The sequence below is a fragment of the Pelophylax lessonae genome, assembly GCF_965119305.1.
Source record: "Pelophylax lessonae genome assembly, chromosome: 6".
NCBI classification, from domain to species: domain Eukaryota; kingdom Metazoa; phylum Chordata; class Amphibia; order Anura; family Ranidae; genus Pelophylax; species Pelophylax lessonae.
The window spans coordinates 176,869,854-176,888,113 of record NC_138773.1 but is presented as its reverse complement, the minus strand read 5'-3'; the positions used below and the strand labels follow the sequence as shown (position 1 = coordinate 176,888,113).

Sequence of the window (18,260 nt, the reverse complement as noted above, 5' to 3'; positions counted from 1 at the left end):
GCCGTGTGTTATTTTCAGGGGACAACAAATTTACACTGTTATGCAAGCTGTACACTAACTACTTTACATTGTAGCAAAGTTCTTCAGAGTTGTTACATAAAAAGATATAATAAAATACTTACAAAAAATTTGAGGGGTGTACTCACTTTTGTAAACTACTGTATAACAGATGGATGGCAGGTAACTTTGCTAAAATTAAATAGTAACAAGGATTGTGTTTGTTTTTTTGTTTTTTTTTACACTGTTGCTTTGCAGCATTTTGTCTCTTAGTAAAGACAGGTGTATGATCTTCAGTACTGACTTTTACTTGTAAACCTAGATTCATATTTCTTAATTTTCCTTTACAGGCACAGAATTTGAAGATACAGATTCAGAATGTGAGGTGAAAATTGAAACAAAGCCCTCAGCTACTTTAAAATTTGCCAACTCAAATGTAGCAAATTCTCCAATATCAGTAGTTTCATCAGAAGATAAATCTAGTCTTAACCTTTCTGAGAAAGGAAAAATAATGAACAAGGCAAGAAAATATAAAAAATTAAAATCCACAAAAGATCACAGCCAGGAACTTGGGGCTGAGGCTAGCGATGATGACCTTTGGAGCCGTCGACGAAGTGAGCGTATATTTCTACATGGGTCTGTCAGTTGTCCATCTATGCTTTCTGGTGTGAACAGTACCAGTTCTGTGCCTAAAGCTATCCGCTATAGCAAAGTGACAAGCTCCAAGAAGGGAAAAGAACAAAAAGAAAAGGTAGGCATGGTAGACCTGTTTTCAGTGCATTATATAAACGTGTATTGTCCAATTAAGGATGTGTGGGCAGCTGCCTTCAGGAGGTGAACACTGACAAACAAAAATTGTTAAAGGACAGCTCACTAAAATCAGTGGTAATGTCTCAGTTTTTGTTAGTGTCCCATGAGGTTGGACACGTTCTCACCTTGTACTTTATGGATGCTTTTCTTCTCATTTAACACTAAAGCAGTCTTAAACCCAAAAGCTTACTATTATCATAGTGCACCTTACTAATTCTTAGACAGGCTGTTCTGCAGATGTATCCGTTACAGGGTTGAGACAAACCATTTACCACTGACAGGGTTGCTTTCAATGATCCGCTTTTATTTATTTAAGACCTTTATCTCAAAAGGAAAAAAAAAACTGAAGCTGAAACTGCTTATAAAAAGTGTGAGCTGGAGTTTGGCTTTAATTGGTTAGTGTATCTAAATCTGCTAGTCCATACAACACTCTCCTCCCCCGAGAATAACAATGCTGATGTCCAAAGGTGCCCTTGTGCTCCTTCATCAGAGTGGGGCACTCTTAAACAGGAGGTGTGCTACTGGCCAGATCATCAGGTGAAAACAGAGGGGGAAAAGCCTAAAAACAGAACATGAATGCAGACATCACATCTAATGATTGATAAACTGCAATATATTACATTTTTGGTTTTGGGTTTAATATTGCTTAAAGCTGCTTGAGCTAGTTTCTACACATAAACTATCTGGATTGACTAATATTCAGCACTGTAATAAAGACCATACCGTGACCTCTCTGGACCAAAGATTGCAGGGCCTGCCTAAAATGTGACCCTCAAAAGGATTGTTGCTCTCCCAGGGTAGTTGGTGTACTGGTTTATTAGCCACAGAGTTCTTTACAGGTCCAGAGCCATGTTTGGGAACTGGGCTCTCCGGACCTGTGGGTACTGTGTCCATTGGCCAGAACACTCTCCAGTTTGAAAGCAATGGTACAACCTCTAGTGTCTCCCTCTTACACTGATATCTTAGTAAGTGGTATCTGTATTAAGCTCTGAATGCAGCACTTTCTGGAAATGGGAAATACAAGGGGATGTGAGGTAAGGAGACAGTGTGAGGGAGGGGGATGTGTGATGATCTGGCCAGTAGCACACCTCCTGTATGTGTGTGTGTAGGTCACACTCTGCATCATTGTTCTTGTTGATGGATGTGGTCTCCTTCCCTTCATTAACCGCTTCCATACAGAGCAGTTAGACCCCCTTCCTGCCCAGACCAATTTTCAGCTTTCAGCACTCTCACACTTTGAATGACAATTGCTCAGTCATGCTACACTGTAACCAAACAAAATTTTTATCATTTTTTTCACACAAATAGAGCTTTCTTTTGGTGGTATTTGATCACAACTGGGGTTTTTTTTTTTCGTGATATAAGCAAAAAAAGAGCAAAAATTTTGCAAAAAAAACACTTTTTTTTAGTTTCTATTATAAAATTTTGCAAAAAATTAATTTTTCTTCATACATTTGGGCCAAAATTTATACTGCTACATATCTCTGGTAAAATTAACCCAAATTAGTGTATATTATTTAGTCTGTGTGAAAGTTATTGAGTCTAGAAGCTATGGTACCAATTACTGAAAATTGATCACACCAGATGTACTGATGGCCTATCTCCTTTCTTGAGGCCCTGAAATGTCAGGACAGTACAAATACCCCCCAAATGACCCCTTTTTGTAAAGTAGACAGTCCAAGGTATTTAGTAAGAGGCATGGTGAGTTTTTTGAAGTTATAATTTTTTCCCACAATTCTTGGGAAAATGAAGAAAACATTTTTTTTTCTTTTTTTTTCCCAAAACGTTGTCAATTTATAAGCTATTTCTAACACATAGCATGTACACAGCAAAAATGACACCCCAAAATTCATTCTGCTACTCCTTCTGAGTATGGTGATACCACATGTGTGAGACTTTTACACAGCCTGGCCACAAAAAGAGACTCCACGTCCAAGTAGCACCATAAGGCGTTTTAGGAGCATAAATACACATAAAACTTTCTTACTACCTATCACACTTTTCAAGGCCCTAGAGCAACAATACAATGGAAAAGTCCACAAAATTACCCCATTTTGGAAAGCAAACACTCCAACGTATATTCTAAGAGGCATTATGGGTCCTTTGAACATGTCATTTTTTTCCACAAGTTTTTGGAAAATGTGGGAAAAAAATAAAAACTTTTTTTTTTACACAAAGTTGTCAATTTATAGGATATTCCTAACACATAGCATGTACATCGCAAAAATGACACCCCAAAATACATTCTGCCACTCCTCCTGAGTATGGCAATACCACATGTGTGAGACTTTTTCACAGCCTAGCCATATAGAGGGGCCTAAACATCCAAGGAGCATCATCATGCATCCTAGCCACTTGCCTAGGCCTATTTTTGACATTTGGTGTTTACAAGCTAAAATCAGTTGTTTTTGCTAGAAAACTACTTAGAACCCCAAAACATTATATATTTTTTTTTAGCAGAGACCCTAGAGAATAAAATGGAGATTATTGCAATATTTTTTATCACACCGTATTTGCGCAGCGGTCTTCCAAACGCAATTTTTTGGGAAAAAAATCACTTTTTTTAATTAAAAAAATAAGAAAACAGTAAAGTTAGCCCAATTGTTTTCCATAATGTGAAAGATAATGTTACGCCGAGTAAATAGATACCCAACATGTCATGCTTCAAAATTGCGCACGCTCACAGAATGGTGACAAATTTTGGTACTTAAAAATCCCCATAGGCGACATTTTAAAAATTTCTACAGGTTGCTATCTTAGAGTTACAGAGGAGGTCTATGGCTCAAATTATTGCTCTTGCTCTAACGATCGCGACGATACCTCACATGTGTAGTTTGAACACTGTTTACATATGTGGGCGGGGTTTCCGTATGCGTTCGCTTCTGCGCGCGAGCTCGCAGGGACACGGCGCTTTAATTTTTTTTTTTTTTTTTTTTTACTATTTATTTTATTTATTATTTTTTATTTTTACACTGTTTTTTTTTAAAAAAAAAAATTGATCATTTTTATTTCTATTGCAAGAAATGTAAACATTACTTGTAATAGAAAAAGGCACGACAGGACCTCTTTTTTGTGAGATCTGGGGTCAAAAAGTCCTCAGATCTCACAAGTACACTAAAAGATAGAAAAAATAAAAAAAAAAAATTAAAAAAAAATTAAATAAAATGAAAAAAAAAAAAGGGACCTTTAAACTGGTTGCAAGGCAACGACGTTTGCCGTAGCTCCGGTCCTCCAAGACCATAGAGTCGAGTGAGGGCAAGCTTGCCCTCACTCGACATCCTGTCTGTGAGGATCTGGGACCGGATCGTTTTCCCCGCTGCCGGCGGGTCCGGTAAGCGGGGAAAAGGACCAGAATGCAGCGGGAGGGGGGGGGGCACCTCTTCCGCCACCCCGGAAGGGTGATCCCGCGGCGAATCTGCCGCTGGGACCACCCTTATCGGAAAGCCAACCGTCCACCGTTTAAAAAAATACCAGGGTTATGGCAGCTATCTGCTGCCATAACACCGGTATTTAGGTTTAAACGGACGACGTATGTTAACCTTTTTGGACTTAGACATGGTGGCTGTATGAAGGGTGACAGGTACTCGGGTACTTTGCTGGGCAGGTGACAGGTACTCTGGTACTGATGAGCAAGTGGCAGGTACTCGAGTACTCCGATAGGCAGGTGACAGGTACTCGGGTACTCTTATGGGCAGGTGACAGGCAGGTGATAGGTACTGATGAGTAGTACTGATACTGATAGGTGATACTGATACTGTACTGATGGGTACGGATGATCAGTACTGATACTAATAGGTGATAGGTACTGATGGGTACTGATGAGTAGTGATGGGTAATGATGAGCAGGTGGCAAGTACTCGGGTACTTCAGGTGTCAGGTACTCTGATGAGCAGGTGGAAGGTACTCGGGTACTCTGTTGGGTAGGTGACAGGTACTCGGGTACTCCGATGACGGGTACTCAAAGTACCAGAGTACCTGTCATCAGAGTACCAGAGTACCTGTCATCAGAGTACCCGAGTACCTGTCATCAGAGTACCCGAGTACCTGTCATCAGAGTACCCGAGTACCCGTCATCAGAGTACCCGAGTACTTGTCATCAGAGTACCCGAGTACCTGTCATCAGAGTACCCGAGTACCTGTCATCAGAGTACCCGAGTACTTGTCATCAGAGTACCCGAGTACCTGTCACCAGCCCATCAGAGTACCTGTCACCAGAGTACCCGAGTACCTGTCATCAGAGTACCCGAGTACCCGTCATCAGAGTACCCGAGTACCCGTCATCAGAGTACCCGAGTACCTGTCACCAGCCCATCAGAGTACCTGTCATCAGAGTACCCGAGTACCTGTCATCAGAGTACCCGAGTACCCATCATCAGAGTACCCGAGTACCTGTCACCAGCCCATCAGAGTACCCGAGTACCTGTCATCTGAGTACCTGATGGGCTGGTGACAGGTACTCGGGTACTTTGATGGGCTAGTGACAGGTGCTCTTTATTGGGGGGGGGGGCAATCAGTGTGGTTGGGGTGCACTATGATTGGTAACTAGCTGTTACCACAATCTCCTCCTCACACAGGATCAGTGTGTGAGGAGGAGAACACGGTGACAGCTAGTTACCATGTTCTCTGATGACATTTGTGACCGGCTGTGATTGGACACAGCCGGTCACGTGGTAAAGAGCCAATTTCATTGGCTCTTTACCTAGATCGGGGATGGGCTCTGTCCGAGGGACGAGCCTCGCCCCCGATCGCCGCACTGCGCGCCCCCGGGGGCGCGCATTTTAGGAAGGAACGAGCGGCTCGCGCTGGAGCCGCTCATGTGATCGGCTGTGATTGACACAGCCGATCACGTGGTAAACAGCCAATTTCATTGGCTGTTTACCTTGATCGGGGTTGGGCTCAGTCCGAGGGACGAGCCTCACCCCCGATCGCCGCGCTGCGCGCCCCCGGGGGCGCGCCGTAGCGGGGAGATCCGGGCGCCGTCATATGACGTCGGCCCGGATCGAGAAAGGATTTGTGCCGACGTCATTTTACATGACGCGGTACGGAAGGGGTTAAAGAAGCCAGTCACCCAACACCCTAATGAGATGTCCTCCTACCAGAGTTCATGGACCCCCTATGTACAGGCAGGTCTAACGGGCCTTTGGGGACTTTCTCCCTCTAGTGGTGTGTAAAACAGACAGCACAATCTCCGGGATGGTATCTCAGGGAAGTACCTCCAGCTCCTCATAGGTTCTACACGCAAATAAAGAGCACTAAATAGTGTAAACCTTTATACAAACTTTTGTTTAAAAGCGAGTGCTACTCACATAAGTATAAAAAAATGCTCATGTCTCTGTACATAACTCCCGATCAAGCAAGATGGAGTCTGCCTCCACTTCCAGTTAACGCGATGACGTGATCAAGCCACTCTATCTCCTTTTTTTTTTTTTTTTATACCTCTGAGTTGCGCTCGCTTTTAAAATAAGTTTGTATAAAGTTTTACACTACTTAGTGCTTTTTATTCATATGTACAATGTCTGAGGGGTTGGAAGTACTTTCCTGGATTTACACCATTCAGAGATTTAGCTGTCTGGTTTAAGCACCGCTAGAGGGAGTGATTCCCCAAAAGCCTGCTAGACCTGCCTGTACATAGGGGGGTCCATCAACTCTGGTAAGTGGACATCTCATAAAGGTGTTGGTGACTGGCTTCTTAGGTGAAGGGAAGAAGACCACATCCATCTTCCATTTTTTTTTTTTTGCCTATTGGAACCTTACTTTGTTTAATTTATGGAGTTTTTTTATAGTGGATTATATTGGATTAAAATATATTGATTACATCGTTTTTTAGCACAACGCTTTATGGGCACAAAGCTTCTGATGTCTTAGATTCGGCAGGTAATATGAGTATTCAACACATCACCATTTTTCTGGGTAAATTATATTTCTAAAGATGCCATTAACATGAAATGTTCACCACATGTCGGTAACACCCATGTAATCCGTACATAGAAAGAAACCAAAACAAATAAGTTCAGAAATTAAGTTACAGTGGATAAAAAAAAGTCTACACACCCCTGTTAAAATGTTAGGTTTCTGTGATGAAAAAAAACTCGACAAATGTGTCCTATAAGCTGTACAACTCCATTGAACAACAAACTGAAATCTTTTAGGTGGAGGGACGTAAAAATAAAAACTTAAATAATATGGTTGCATAAGTATGCACACCCTTAAACTAATACTTTTTTGAAGCACCTTTTAATTTAATTACTGCACTCAGTCTTTTGGGTATGAGTCTATCATCCCAGCACATGTTGACTTGGCAATATTTGCCCACTCTTCTTTGCAAAAACATTCCAAATCTGTCAGATTGCGAGGGCATCTCCTGTGCACAACCCTCTTCAGATCACCCCACAGATTTTCAATTGGATTCAGGTCCAGGCTCTGGCCGGGCCATCCCAAAAGATTAATCTTCATTCTTTGTTGATTTGGATGTATGCTTTGGGTTGTTGTCATGCTGAAAGATGAAGTTCCATTTCATGTTTAGTTTTCTAGCAGAAGCCTTAAGGTTTTGTGATAATATTGACTGGTATTTGGAACTTTTAGAATTCCCTCTACCTTGACTATAGCCCATGTTGCAGCTGAAGAAAAACCTCCCCAAAGCATGATGCTGCCACCACCATGCTTCACAGTAGGTATGGTGTTCTTTTGATGTGCAGTGTTGTTTTTGCACCAAACAAATCTTTTGGAATTATGGCCAAAAAAATTAAACCTTGGTTTCATCAGACCATAACAAATTTTCCCACATGCTGGGCTTGGATGTTTTTTTTCGTAAGGAAAGTCTTCTATCTTGCCACTCTCCCCTGTAGTCCAGACATATGAAGAATACGGGAGATGGTTATGACATGTACCACACAGCCAGTACTTGCCAGATATTCCTGCAGCTCCTTTAATGTTGCTGTAGGACTCTTGGCAGCCTCCCTTTTTCTTCTCATCTTTTCATTAATTTTGGTGTGACGTCCAGTTCTTGGTAATGTCACTGTTGTGCCATATTTTCTGCACTTGATGATGACTGTCTTTACTGTGTTCCATGGTATATCTAATGTCTTGGAAATTCTTTTGTACCCTTCTCCTGACTGATACCTTTCAACAATGAGATCCCTCTGATGCTTTGGAAACGCTCTGCGGACCATGGGTTTTACTGTAGGATGCGACTAAGAAAATGTCAAGAAAGACCATACTAGAACAACTGAACTTTATTTGGGGTTAATCTAGGCCACTTTAAATGATGGCAGGTGTGTACTAACTCCTATTTAACATGAGTTTGAATGTGTTTGCCTAATTCTGAACACAGCTACATCCCCAGTTATAAGAGGGTGTGCACACATATGCAACCACATTATTTTAGCTTTTTAGTTTTACCCCCCCCTACTCTAAAAGGTTTCAGTTTGTTTTTCGATTTAATTTATAGGTCACATTAAAGGTAGAAAAAGTTCTGAAATGTTTTGTCTTTGTCTCGTTCTTTTACATCACAGAAACCTGACATTTAAACAGGGGTGTGTAGACTTTTTATATCTATTGTATGTGTAAAAAAAATGGAATGACACATGGAAAAAGTATTGAACACGCAAACTGAAATTTATTTAATACTTCGTACAAAATCCTTTGTTGGTAATGACAGCTTCAAGACGCCTCCTCTATGGAGAAACTAGAAACCTGCCATGCTTAGGTGTGATTTTGGCCTATTATTTCACACAAATCTTGAAAGTTCCATGGGCTTCTTCAATAAACTCTGATCTTTAGCTCTTTCCATAGATTTTCTATTGTATTCAAGTCAGGTAATTGGCTGGGCCATTCTAGCAGCTTTTTTTTTCTTTCTTTGAAACCAATTGAGTGTTTCCTTGGCTTTGTGTTTGGGATCATTGTCTTGCTGAAATGTCCACCCTCATTTCATCTTGAATGTCTTGGTTCATTTTTCCCTGCATCCTTCCTTCAATAATATGAGGTTTGCCAGTACCGTATGCTGAAAAACAGCCCCACACCATGTTCCCACTTCCAAACTTCAATATTGGTATGGTGTTTTGGAGTGAAGTGCAGTGCCATTTGACCTCAAAACATGTTGTGTATTATGGTATCCAAAGAGTTAAATTTTGGTCTCATCTAAGTAGACTATATTCTCCCAGTATTTCACAGGCTTGTCTAAATGTTGTGCAGTAACTTTAATTGAACTTCAACATGCTTTTTCTTCAGCAATTGAGTCATGCGCGGGGAGCGTGCACACAGGCCACGGTGGTTGAGTGCATTCTTATTGTTTTCTTTGAATCAATTGTACCTCCAAATTCCAGGTCTTTCTTAACCGCTTGCCCCCCGCCCGCCGTCATATGACGGCGGAGCGGAGCGACCATTATCCTGGGCCGCCGTCATATGACGGCGGCACTTTAAGCAGGGCAGGCGCGCGATCGCGTGCGCGCCGCCCTGCACTGCCGGTATCGGGGTGTCCCCGGGACACCCCCCGTCACCGGCAGGGGGGAAACAGCCAATGGGCGTGGCTGTTTCCCACGTGATCGGCTGTGTTCCAATGACACAGCCGATCACAATGAAGGCGCCCACTAGATGACCGCGCATGCGCGATCGGGAGCGCGCAGCGCGGTCATGTCGGTGGCACTGTGTTCGGCAGGAACACAGCTGTCACCGGCAGTAGTAAACAGTCACTGACAGTGACTGTTTACTATGTGATCGGCTGTGAATCCATTCACAGCCGATCAGAAAATGTAAACAAAGAGCAGTAACTCAGTGTTACTAGCTCTTCTCTCCTCATACAGTTTCCAGTATGAGGGGAGAAGAGCTAGAAATAGTGAGTTACTGCTCTGTACACATGTCACAAAGTAAAAATCACACTAATAAAGGTCCCCACACTGTCCTCAGCCCCCCCCCAATGTCACCTGTCACCCGTCACCCAACAGTCACCTCATCAGTGCCCAGAAATTGACACCCATAACGTTCACATGTGAGCGTGCAAATCGCGGGACGCCTGTGCGTTGCCCCTGATTTGCAATAGCACCCCAAACGCTGTGCGATGTTGCCGCCATTTCCGCCTGCCGAATCGCGGTAACATCGCGCAAACATCGCATGACGCCCAAAAAAGGTACAAGAGTTTCTTTGGAGCGTCATGCGTTGTTTGCGCAATGTTACCGCGATTCGGCAGGCGGAAATCGCAGCAACATCGCACAGCATTTGGGGTGCTATTGCAAATCACGGGCAACGCACAGGCGCCCCACAATTTGCAATGATTTCTGGATCACCCCATCAATCATCGTCACATGTCACCCCGTCAGTGACTGTCATCTGTCACCCCATCAATCATCGTCATCTGTCACCCCATCAATCATCGTCACCTGTCACCCCATCAATCATCGTCACCTGTCACCCCCTCAATCATCGTCACCTGTCACCTCATCAATCATCATCACCTGTCACCTCATCAATCATCGTCACCTGTCACCCCATCAGTCATCGTCACCTGTCACCCCATCAGTCATCGTCACCTGTCACCCCATCAGTCACCTGTCACCCCGTCAGTCATCGTCACCTGTTTGCCATATACATGCAATCACTTACTGACCGCCTAACGACTATATGCGTCGGCCATTAAAAGCTAAATACTGGGGTTATGGCAGCAGATAGCCCCCATAACCCCGGTATTTTTTGAAACGGCGGGCAGTCGGCTTTCAGATAAGGGTGGTCCCAGTGGCGGATTCGCCGCGGAATTACCCTTACGATGCAGGGGAATAGGTGCCCCCCCCCTCCTGCTGCGTCCCAGACGTTTTCCCAGCTTACCGGACCCGCCGGCAGCGGGGAAAACTATCCGGTCCTGGATCCTCAGAGACAGGAAGTCGAGTGAGGGCAAGATGGCCCTCACTCAACTCTATGGTCTTGGAGGACCGGAGCTACGTCAAAAGACGTTGCCTAGCAACCGGTTTAAAGGGCCGCTTTTTTTTTTGCTTTTTTTTTTTCCCTCTTTCAACAATTTTTTTTTTTTTTTTCTTTTTTAGTGTAGTTGTGAGGTGTGAGGTCTTTTTGACCCCAGATCTCACAATAAAGAGGACCTGTCATGCCTATTTCTATTACAAGGGATGTTTACATTCCTTGTAATAGGAATAAAAATGATCAAAACATTTTTTTTTTTAAACTGTGTAAAAATAAAAAAATAATAAATAAAATAAATAGGAAAAAAAAAAAAAAAAAATTAAAGCGCCCTGTCCCCGTTAGCTCGCGCGCAGAAGCAAACGCATACGCAAGTCCCGCCCACATATGTAAACGGTGTTCAAACCATACATGTGAGGTATCGCCGCGATCGTTAGAGCGAGTGCAATAATTTGAGCCCTAGACCTCCTCTGTAACTCTAAGCTAGTAACCTGCAGAAATTTTTAAAATGTTGCCTATGGGGATTTTTAAGTACCAATGTTTGGCGCCATTCTGTGAGCATGCGCAATTTTGAAGCATGACATGTTGGGTATCTAATTACTCGGCGTAACATTATCTTTCATATTATGGAAAAAAATTGGGCTAAATTTACTGTTTTCTTATTTTTTAGTTCAAAAAAGTGAATTTTTTTCAAAAAAATCGCATTTGGAAGACTGCTGCGCAAATATGGTGTGATAAAAAATATTGCAACGATCTCCATTTTATTCTCTAGGGTCTCTGCTAAAAAAAATATATAATGTTTGGGGGTTCAAAGTAGTTTTCTAGCAAAAAAAATTATTTTAGCTTGTAAACACCAAGTGTCAAAAATAGGCCCAGTCTTAAAGTGGATAAATGGACAACTTTGTGTAAAGCGCTACTTGGATGTGAGGCCTATGTATGTGGCCAGGCTGTGAAAAAGTGTTACACATGTGGTATCGCCATACTCAGGAGGAATAGCAGAATGTATTTTGGGGTGCAAGTTTTGCTATGTACATGCGATGTGTTAGAAATATTGCATAAATGGACAGCTTTGTGTAAAAAAAATGTGTTTTCATTTTCTTTCCACATTTTCCAAAAACTTGTGGAAAAAAATGACATATTCAAAAGACTCATTATGCCTCAAAGATTATACGTTGGGCTGTTTGCTTTCCAAAATGGGGTCATTTTATGGGGGTTTCCATTGTCCTGGTGCTCCAGGGCCTTCAAAAGTGCGATAGGTTGTCAGGAAATGATATGTGTAATTTGTGCTCCTAGAATGCCGGACGCTGCTACTCGGATGTTAGGCCTCTGTATGTGGCCAGGCTGTGAAAAAGTCTCACACATGTGGTATCGCCATACTCAGGCAGAGTAGTAGAATGTGTTTTGGGGTGTAGTTGCAAGTATACATGTGCTGTGTGAGAGAAATAACCTGTTAATACGGCAATGTGTAAAAAAATAAAAAATAAAAAAAAAAAATCTTCATTTTGCAAAGCATTGTGGGAAAAAATTACAACTTCAAAAAACTCATCATGCCCCTTATTAAATACCTTGGAATGTCTACTTTCCAAAAAGGGGTCATTTGGGGGGTATTTGTACTTTCCTGACCTTTTAGTGTCTCAAGAAATGAGATAGGCCTTCAGTACATCAGGTGTGATCAAGTGTGATCAATTTTCAATGAATAGCACCATAACTTGTGGACTCTATAACTTTCACAAAGACCAAATAATATACACTTACTTGGGTTATTTTTACCAAAGATAAGTAGCAGTATAAATTTTGGCCAAAATTTGTGAAGAAAAATGACTAATTTGCAAAATTTTATGACAGAAACAAAGAAAAATGCGTTTTTTCACTATATTTTCAGTCTTTTTTTATTTATAGCACAAAAAATAAAAAACCCAGTATTGATCAAATACCATCAAAAGAAAGCTCTATTTGTGTGAAAAAAAGGACACAATTTTTGTATGGGTACAGTGTTGCATGACTGAGTAATTTTCAGTCAAAGTGTGAGAGCGCTGAAAGCTGAAAATCGGTCTGGGCAGGAAGGGGGTGAAAGTGCACTGTAGGCAAGTGGTTAAGCTCTCCACAAGTAGTCATTGGCTCTTGAACAGCTATTCTGATAATTCTTTTCACTCCTCTGTTAGAAATCTTGCGAGGAGCACCTGGTTGTGGATGGTTTATGGTGAAATTATGTTCTTTCCACTGCTGGATTATGGCCCCAACAGTGCTCACTGGAACATTCAGAAGTTTAGAAATCCTGTAACCAATGCCATCAGTATGTTTTCCAACAAGGTTGTGAAGGTTTTGAGAAAGCTCTTTGCTTTTACCCTTAATGAGATGTTTCTTGTATGACACCTTGGTAATGAGACCTTTTTATAGACCATCAGTTGAGACTGAAACAGCTGATCTTAATTTGCACCGACCAGGGGTAGGATTGCTTTCTAATTACTGATAGATTTCAGCTGTCTTGGCTTCCCTTTCTTCACATGTTCAATACTTTTTCCCTGCGTCATTCCATTTTTTTTTTTTTTTTTACACATAACCTAATTTCTGTACTTAGTTACAGTTGGTCCATATATATTTGGACACAGGCACAGTTTTCATACTTTTGGCTCTGTATGCAACCAGGATAAAATTAAAATGAAACAATCCAAATTAATTTGAAGTGCAGACTTTCAGCTTTAATTCAAAGGATTGAACATAAATATCAAGTACAAATTTTAGAAACTGCAACCATATTTATACACAGTCCTCCCATTTTCAGGGGCTCAAATGTAAATGACAAATGAATATAATCAGGAATAAAATGTTAATTTTTAATATTTTGTTGAGAATCCTTTACTGCCGGAAGTCTGGAACCCATGGACATTACCAAAGACTGGGTTTCCTCCTTTCTGATGCTTTGCCAGGCTTTAACTACAGCTGACTTCAGACTTTAGTTTTGCCTTCAGCAAGTACAATGCTTGCTCAATTGGGTTGAGATTAGGTTATTGGCTTGGCCATTGCAAAATATTCCACTTCTTTTCCTTCAAAAGCTCCTGGGTTGCTTTTGCGGTGTGTTTTGGATCATTGTATATCTGTGTACTGTGAAGCGCCGTCCAATCAACTTTGCTGCATTTGGCTGAATCTAGACTGACCGTATATAGTGCATTCGGAAAGCCATTAAAAATAAAAAAAAATGGTGCTATATGTGTCTCAAAGGACACTCTGTGGCGCATAATGAAATGTATATCAATGTAAATAGTGCACGTCTGATGATCTAGTGAGGACTGAAACCCAAAAGCAAGGTGTCAGTAAGTTCACTCTTATCAAGAGTGAGGATCTTCCTATCATTCTGGTGGCTGTAAATGCCCTTTGGGGGGCTTACTCTCAGAGAAGACCAGTTGTCCCAAGGGCTGATCTACCATCCTGCTTTACAGTCGTGGTTTTAATGGCTTAGCTATTGAAAGTCAGGTACTAAGGGATAGAGGTTTGTCTGGAACAGTGATCCCTACTATGGTGAAGGCAAGGAAGTCGTCTTCCAGCAAGATTTACCATTGTACGTGGAAGGTGTACAATTCTTGGTGTGAGTCCATTGGTGCTCATCCTCGATCCTATTGTGTTGCTTGGATCTTTGCCTTTCTTCAATGGAGAGTTGAGCAGAAGTTGGCCTTGAGTACCATCAAGGGCCAGGTGTCTGCCTTGGCAATCTTCTGTCAGTGACCCCCCAGCCACGCACTCTTTAGTTGGTAGCTTCATTCAGGGGGTTAGACATGTGGCTCCACCTTACAAGTATTTATACAGTACCAATAATTTAGACAACACTGACATTGTATATTGATTTCATGCCTGGCCTCAAGGAGCTTACAGTCTATAATGCATATATAGACATACTAGGGCAATTTAAACAGGAGCCATTAAGCCTACCAGCATGTCTTTGAAGTGTTGCAGGAAATCAGAGTATCGGAGGGGGGGGGGGGGAGGGGGGGTGATGTCCAGCCGCAGATGGAGAAGGCTGTATTGTGAGAGAGCTCCGTAATCATGGACCTAAACCGCCACACATCCCAGAGAGATTACCAAGAGACGTCATAACCAGATTTCATTTTTATGGTGTGAAAGAACAACTGAGGCAATATGCATGCCGCCACACTTCTCTTCAGGACCCCTACGCAGGAATCATTCTATACTTCGATCTCTCTCTCAAGCGTTGATTCTGGCTCGCAAAAACCTTAATTCGATTACCAAGATTCTACAAAACCACAGTATAATTTGCAAGTGTGGGTTCCCCACAAAAATACTCATAGACCATGAAGGCACTTCATATTCGATCACTAACTTGGAACAAGATCTGAAAATCCTATGCTCATGGGGCCTTCTTCCCAACAATGACAACAAAGTACTGGATAAATCCACACCTGGAAAAATCCCTAAAGATTAGCAAACAAGCCATAGGTGACTTTAGTGCCCAATCTAGGGAAATTGTTTTCCATTTTCATTCTGGCCATGTTATTTTTTTTTATTAAGTAGTCTCAGGTTCATTTACTAATAAATATTCAGGGTCGGTGAACCTCAGGGAATCCAGCTCTTGGAAAGTCTCGTGTTTTTCCCTTAACCCCCAATAATTAGTACAAGTTTACTGTACACTGGAGTTGCAGTGCTTTTTTCTTCTTTTCTAATAGTTCAGTTAAATTGTTTACCTTTTTTTCCTTTCTTATGCTGATTACATGGATCAATACCTCCACCTACTGACTAAAAAAAATAACTACACTGAATTTCTCTACTTTATCCTAATCGTTCCTTCTTATGCAATTCTATTATCGCTTCTCAGCACTGCTTTCTACATTTACAATGAATCTTGAGCTGTCACTGAAAAAAAAAAAAAAAAAAACTCAATAGCCCATATAAATGGAGAGCTCTATGGTTGGATGTTATGAATTTTGGTAGTGACCTCATCTGCATGCAGGAATCCCATTTCGCATTAGATCAATCACCCGAATTTACCCATCATAAGTTCCCACATATTTTTGTATCCAAAAAAAAAGAAAAAAATTGAGTAATTACAGCAGTTAAGGACACTGTTTTCTTCCATCTAATAGACCTTAAAACAGACACCCAAGGAAGATACATGATTTTGGTAGCATCTATAGACAATTCAACATACACAATTGTCAATTTATATGCCCCCCCCCCCCCCCACAAAATCCCTCATCAGTTTATCCGGAAAATCATAAAGAAACCACGGAAAATATAGCTAGTTGTCCAATTTGCAGAGACTTTAATGCACTGATGGATCCCACTATGGACACCTCCAAAAAGGGTCCCAAGACCAGAACTGTTTTAAATACCATCTACTCCTCAGAAAACCTTTACAATCCCTGGAGGTGCTTACATACTACGGAAAAAGACTACCGTACTTTTTTTTCACATTTATAAAATACTCTAGAATAGACTATTTAGTCACAGGCAGACTTCTCCTGTTAAGGAGCATGGATGCCCGCATTTATAATATTACGTGGTTAGACCACGCACCAATCACACTTGAAATCAATCCAGGTCATCCATGCATTAATAACACTTTGTGGAGAAACAATTCCTTGATTCTTTCTCAGGAGAGTTGTCTGTCTGTGATGAGAAATAGCCTTAAATAATATTTTGCTTTAGCCCAATTAAAGGCTAGACTCTCTTCGATTAACCAAATGGAAAACATTTTCCATGTAATTTATAATTCAACAAAATTCTATGATAACAAATGGGAACCTTGGTTTGATCACTCTAACATTCTATTCCCACCGATGGGTTCCTAATCACAAATATATCTTTACGACGTGCTTGTGAAAGATGTAGTTGGTAATTTGTAGTCATTTTGTACTTAACGATATGTTCTCTATATACTCTTGTATGTTTACTGCTTTATGCAGTTTTATGGAAATTGTCATAGGTCCGCTACTCGGCACCACTCATACGAAGTCTTATTTTTTCTTGATCCTGTTGTTTAATTATATCTGACAAGAACTTATACATACTTTCTGTAACAATGACTATTGTTTATTGTTGTTTACCTCACTGTTAATATATGCTTTTGTACCACAATTTTTTCACCCTAATAAAAAAGTTTGCATACAAAAAAAATAATATTTTGCTTTAAACAATGATACTGTAAATGGTTCTACTCTTTGGCGTGCTCATAAAGTATTTGCTAAAGGTCTCCACTAGGGAAAAATAAAGAAAAATAGACGCCATTGATCATATACTAATATGTTTAATCAAGTAGCAAATTCTAAACTTTTCCCCAAAGAATTACTAGAAGCTATAATAATCATGTTACCAAAATCTGGCAAAGACCCCTCTTCCCCCTTAAATTATAGACCTATATCTTTACTAAACTCCTAAAAATGTATGCAAAAATATTAACAGTTTAATAACTTTAACACCTTCGCTGATTGGTCCTGGTCAGTTAGGCTTTGTAAAGAGGAGACAAGCACCTGACAGATGCTGAGCTTAATCAATCCAATACATATCGATCGAACGCCCTCCTTGCTCTTGGCACTAGAAGTCGAGAAAGCATTCGATAGAATGCATTAGGAATACTTTCCAATACTTTAACACAGTTCGGCTTTAAGGGCTTTATTAATTCGGTCATTATGACACTCTATACACAACCTACGGCAAAGGTTTTTTCTTCAGGTATAATCTCTAGAAGTTTCACCTTAACAAACGGCAATAGACAAGGTTGCCCACTTTCCCTGCTAATCTTTTCATTAGCGATAGAACTGCTAGCAGAATATATACGAACAACCCTGATATCAAAGGTATACCAATAGGTCAATATGAACATAAACTAGGTTTATTTGCCGACGATATCCTACTCGCATAAACCAATCCTAATTCTTCTTTGCAAGCTGTCTGAGAACTACTCAAAAAATTTGGAGAAGTGTCATACTACAAAATTAACCAAAATAAATGCTTTGTTCTCCCTTTGAATCACCCTACAGATTTCGCCGGTAATCTGTACATGAAATATGCAAACAACTGGGATGAAACCTCGATAACCTATTTAGGGGTCCAACTCGCCATTCCTACAACTAACATTGATGAGGCTAATTTCCCCACTCTCTTAGACCAAGTCAACAAGGTCTTTCCCTGCTCCATAAGAACAATCATAGCAGCTGTTCAGCCGCTTGATTGAGGCGGAGGGAGGGGACGTTTCCCCCCAGATCTCTCCAAAAAGAGGACCTGTCATGCACTATGACAAGGGGTTTACATTCAATTAAAGGGAAAGGGTAAAACAAAAAAAAACGAAAAGTGCCCCTGTCCCTGCGTGCTTGCATGCAGAAGTGAACGCATACGCATGTCACGCCCACATATGTAAAGGGCGTTCAATCCACACGTGTGGTATTGCTGCAAACGTTAGAGCGAGAGCAACGATTCTAGCCCAAGACCTCCTCTGTAACTCTAAAGAGGTAACCTGTAAAATTTAAAGCCTTGCCTACGGAGATTTTTAAGTACCAAAGTTTGGCGCCATTCCACGAGTGTGCGCAATTTTAAACGAAAACGAC

The 18,260-nt window shown here is 41.1% G+C and overlaps 1 protein-coding gene across 1 annotated transcript in view; it reads left to right on the top strand.

The window, feature by feature from the left end:
• Positions 1-18,260, top strand: part of TNRC18 (trinucleotide repeat containing 18) — a 399,546-nt gene that overhangs the window by 271,354 nt on the left and 109,932 nt on the right. Inside the window, exon 18 of the mRNA XM_082260849.1 lies at positions 348-748. Within this exon, the coding sequence (XP_082116975.1) occupies positions 348-748 (401 nt within the window). The remainder of the gene's footprint in view (positions 1-347; positions 749-18,260) is intronic.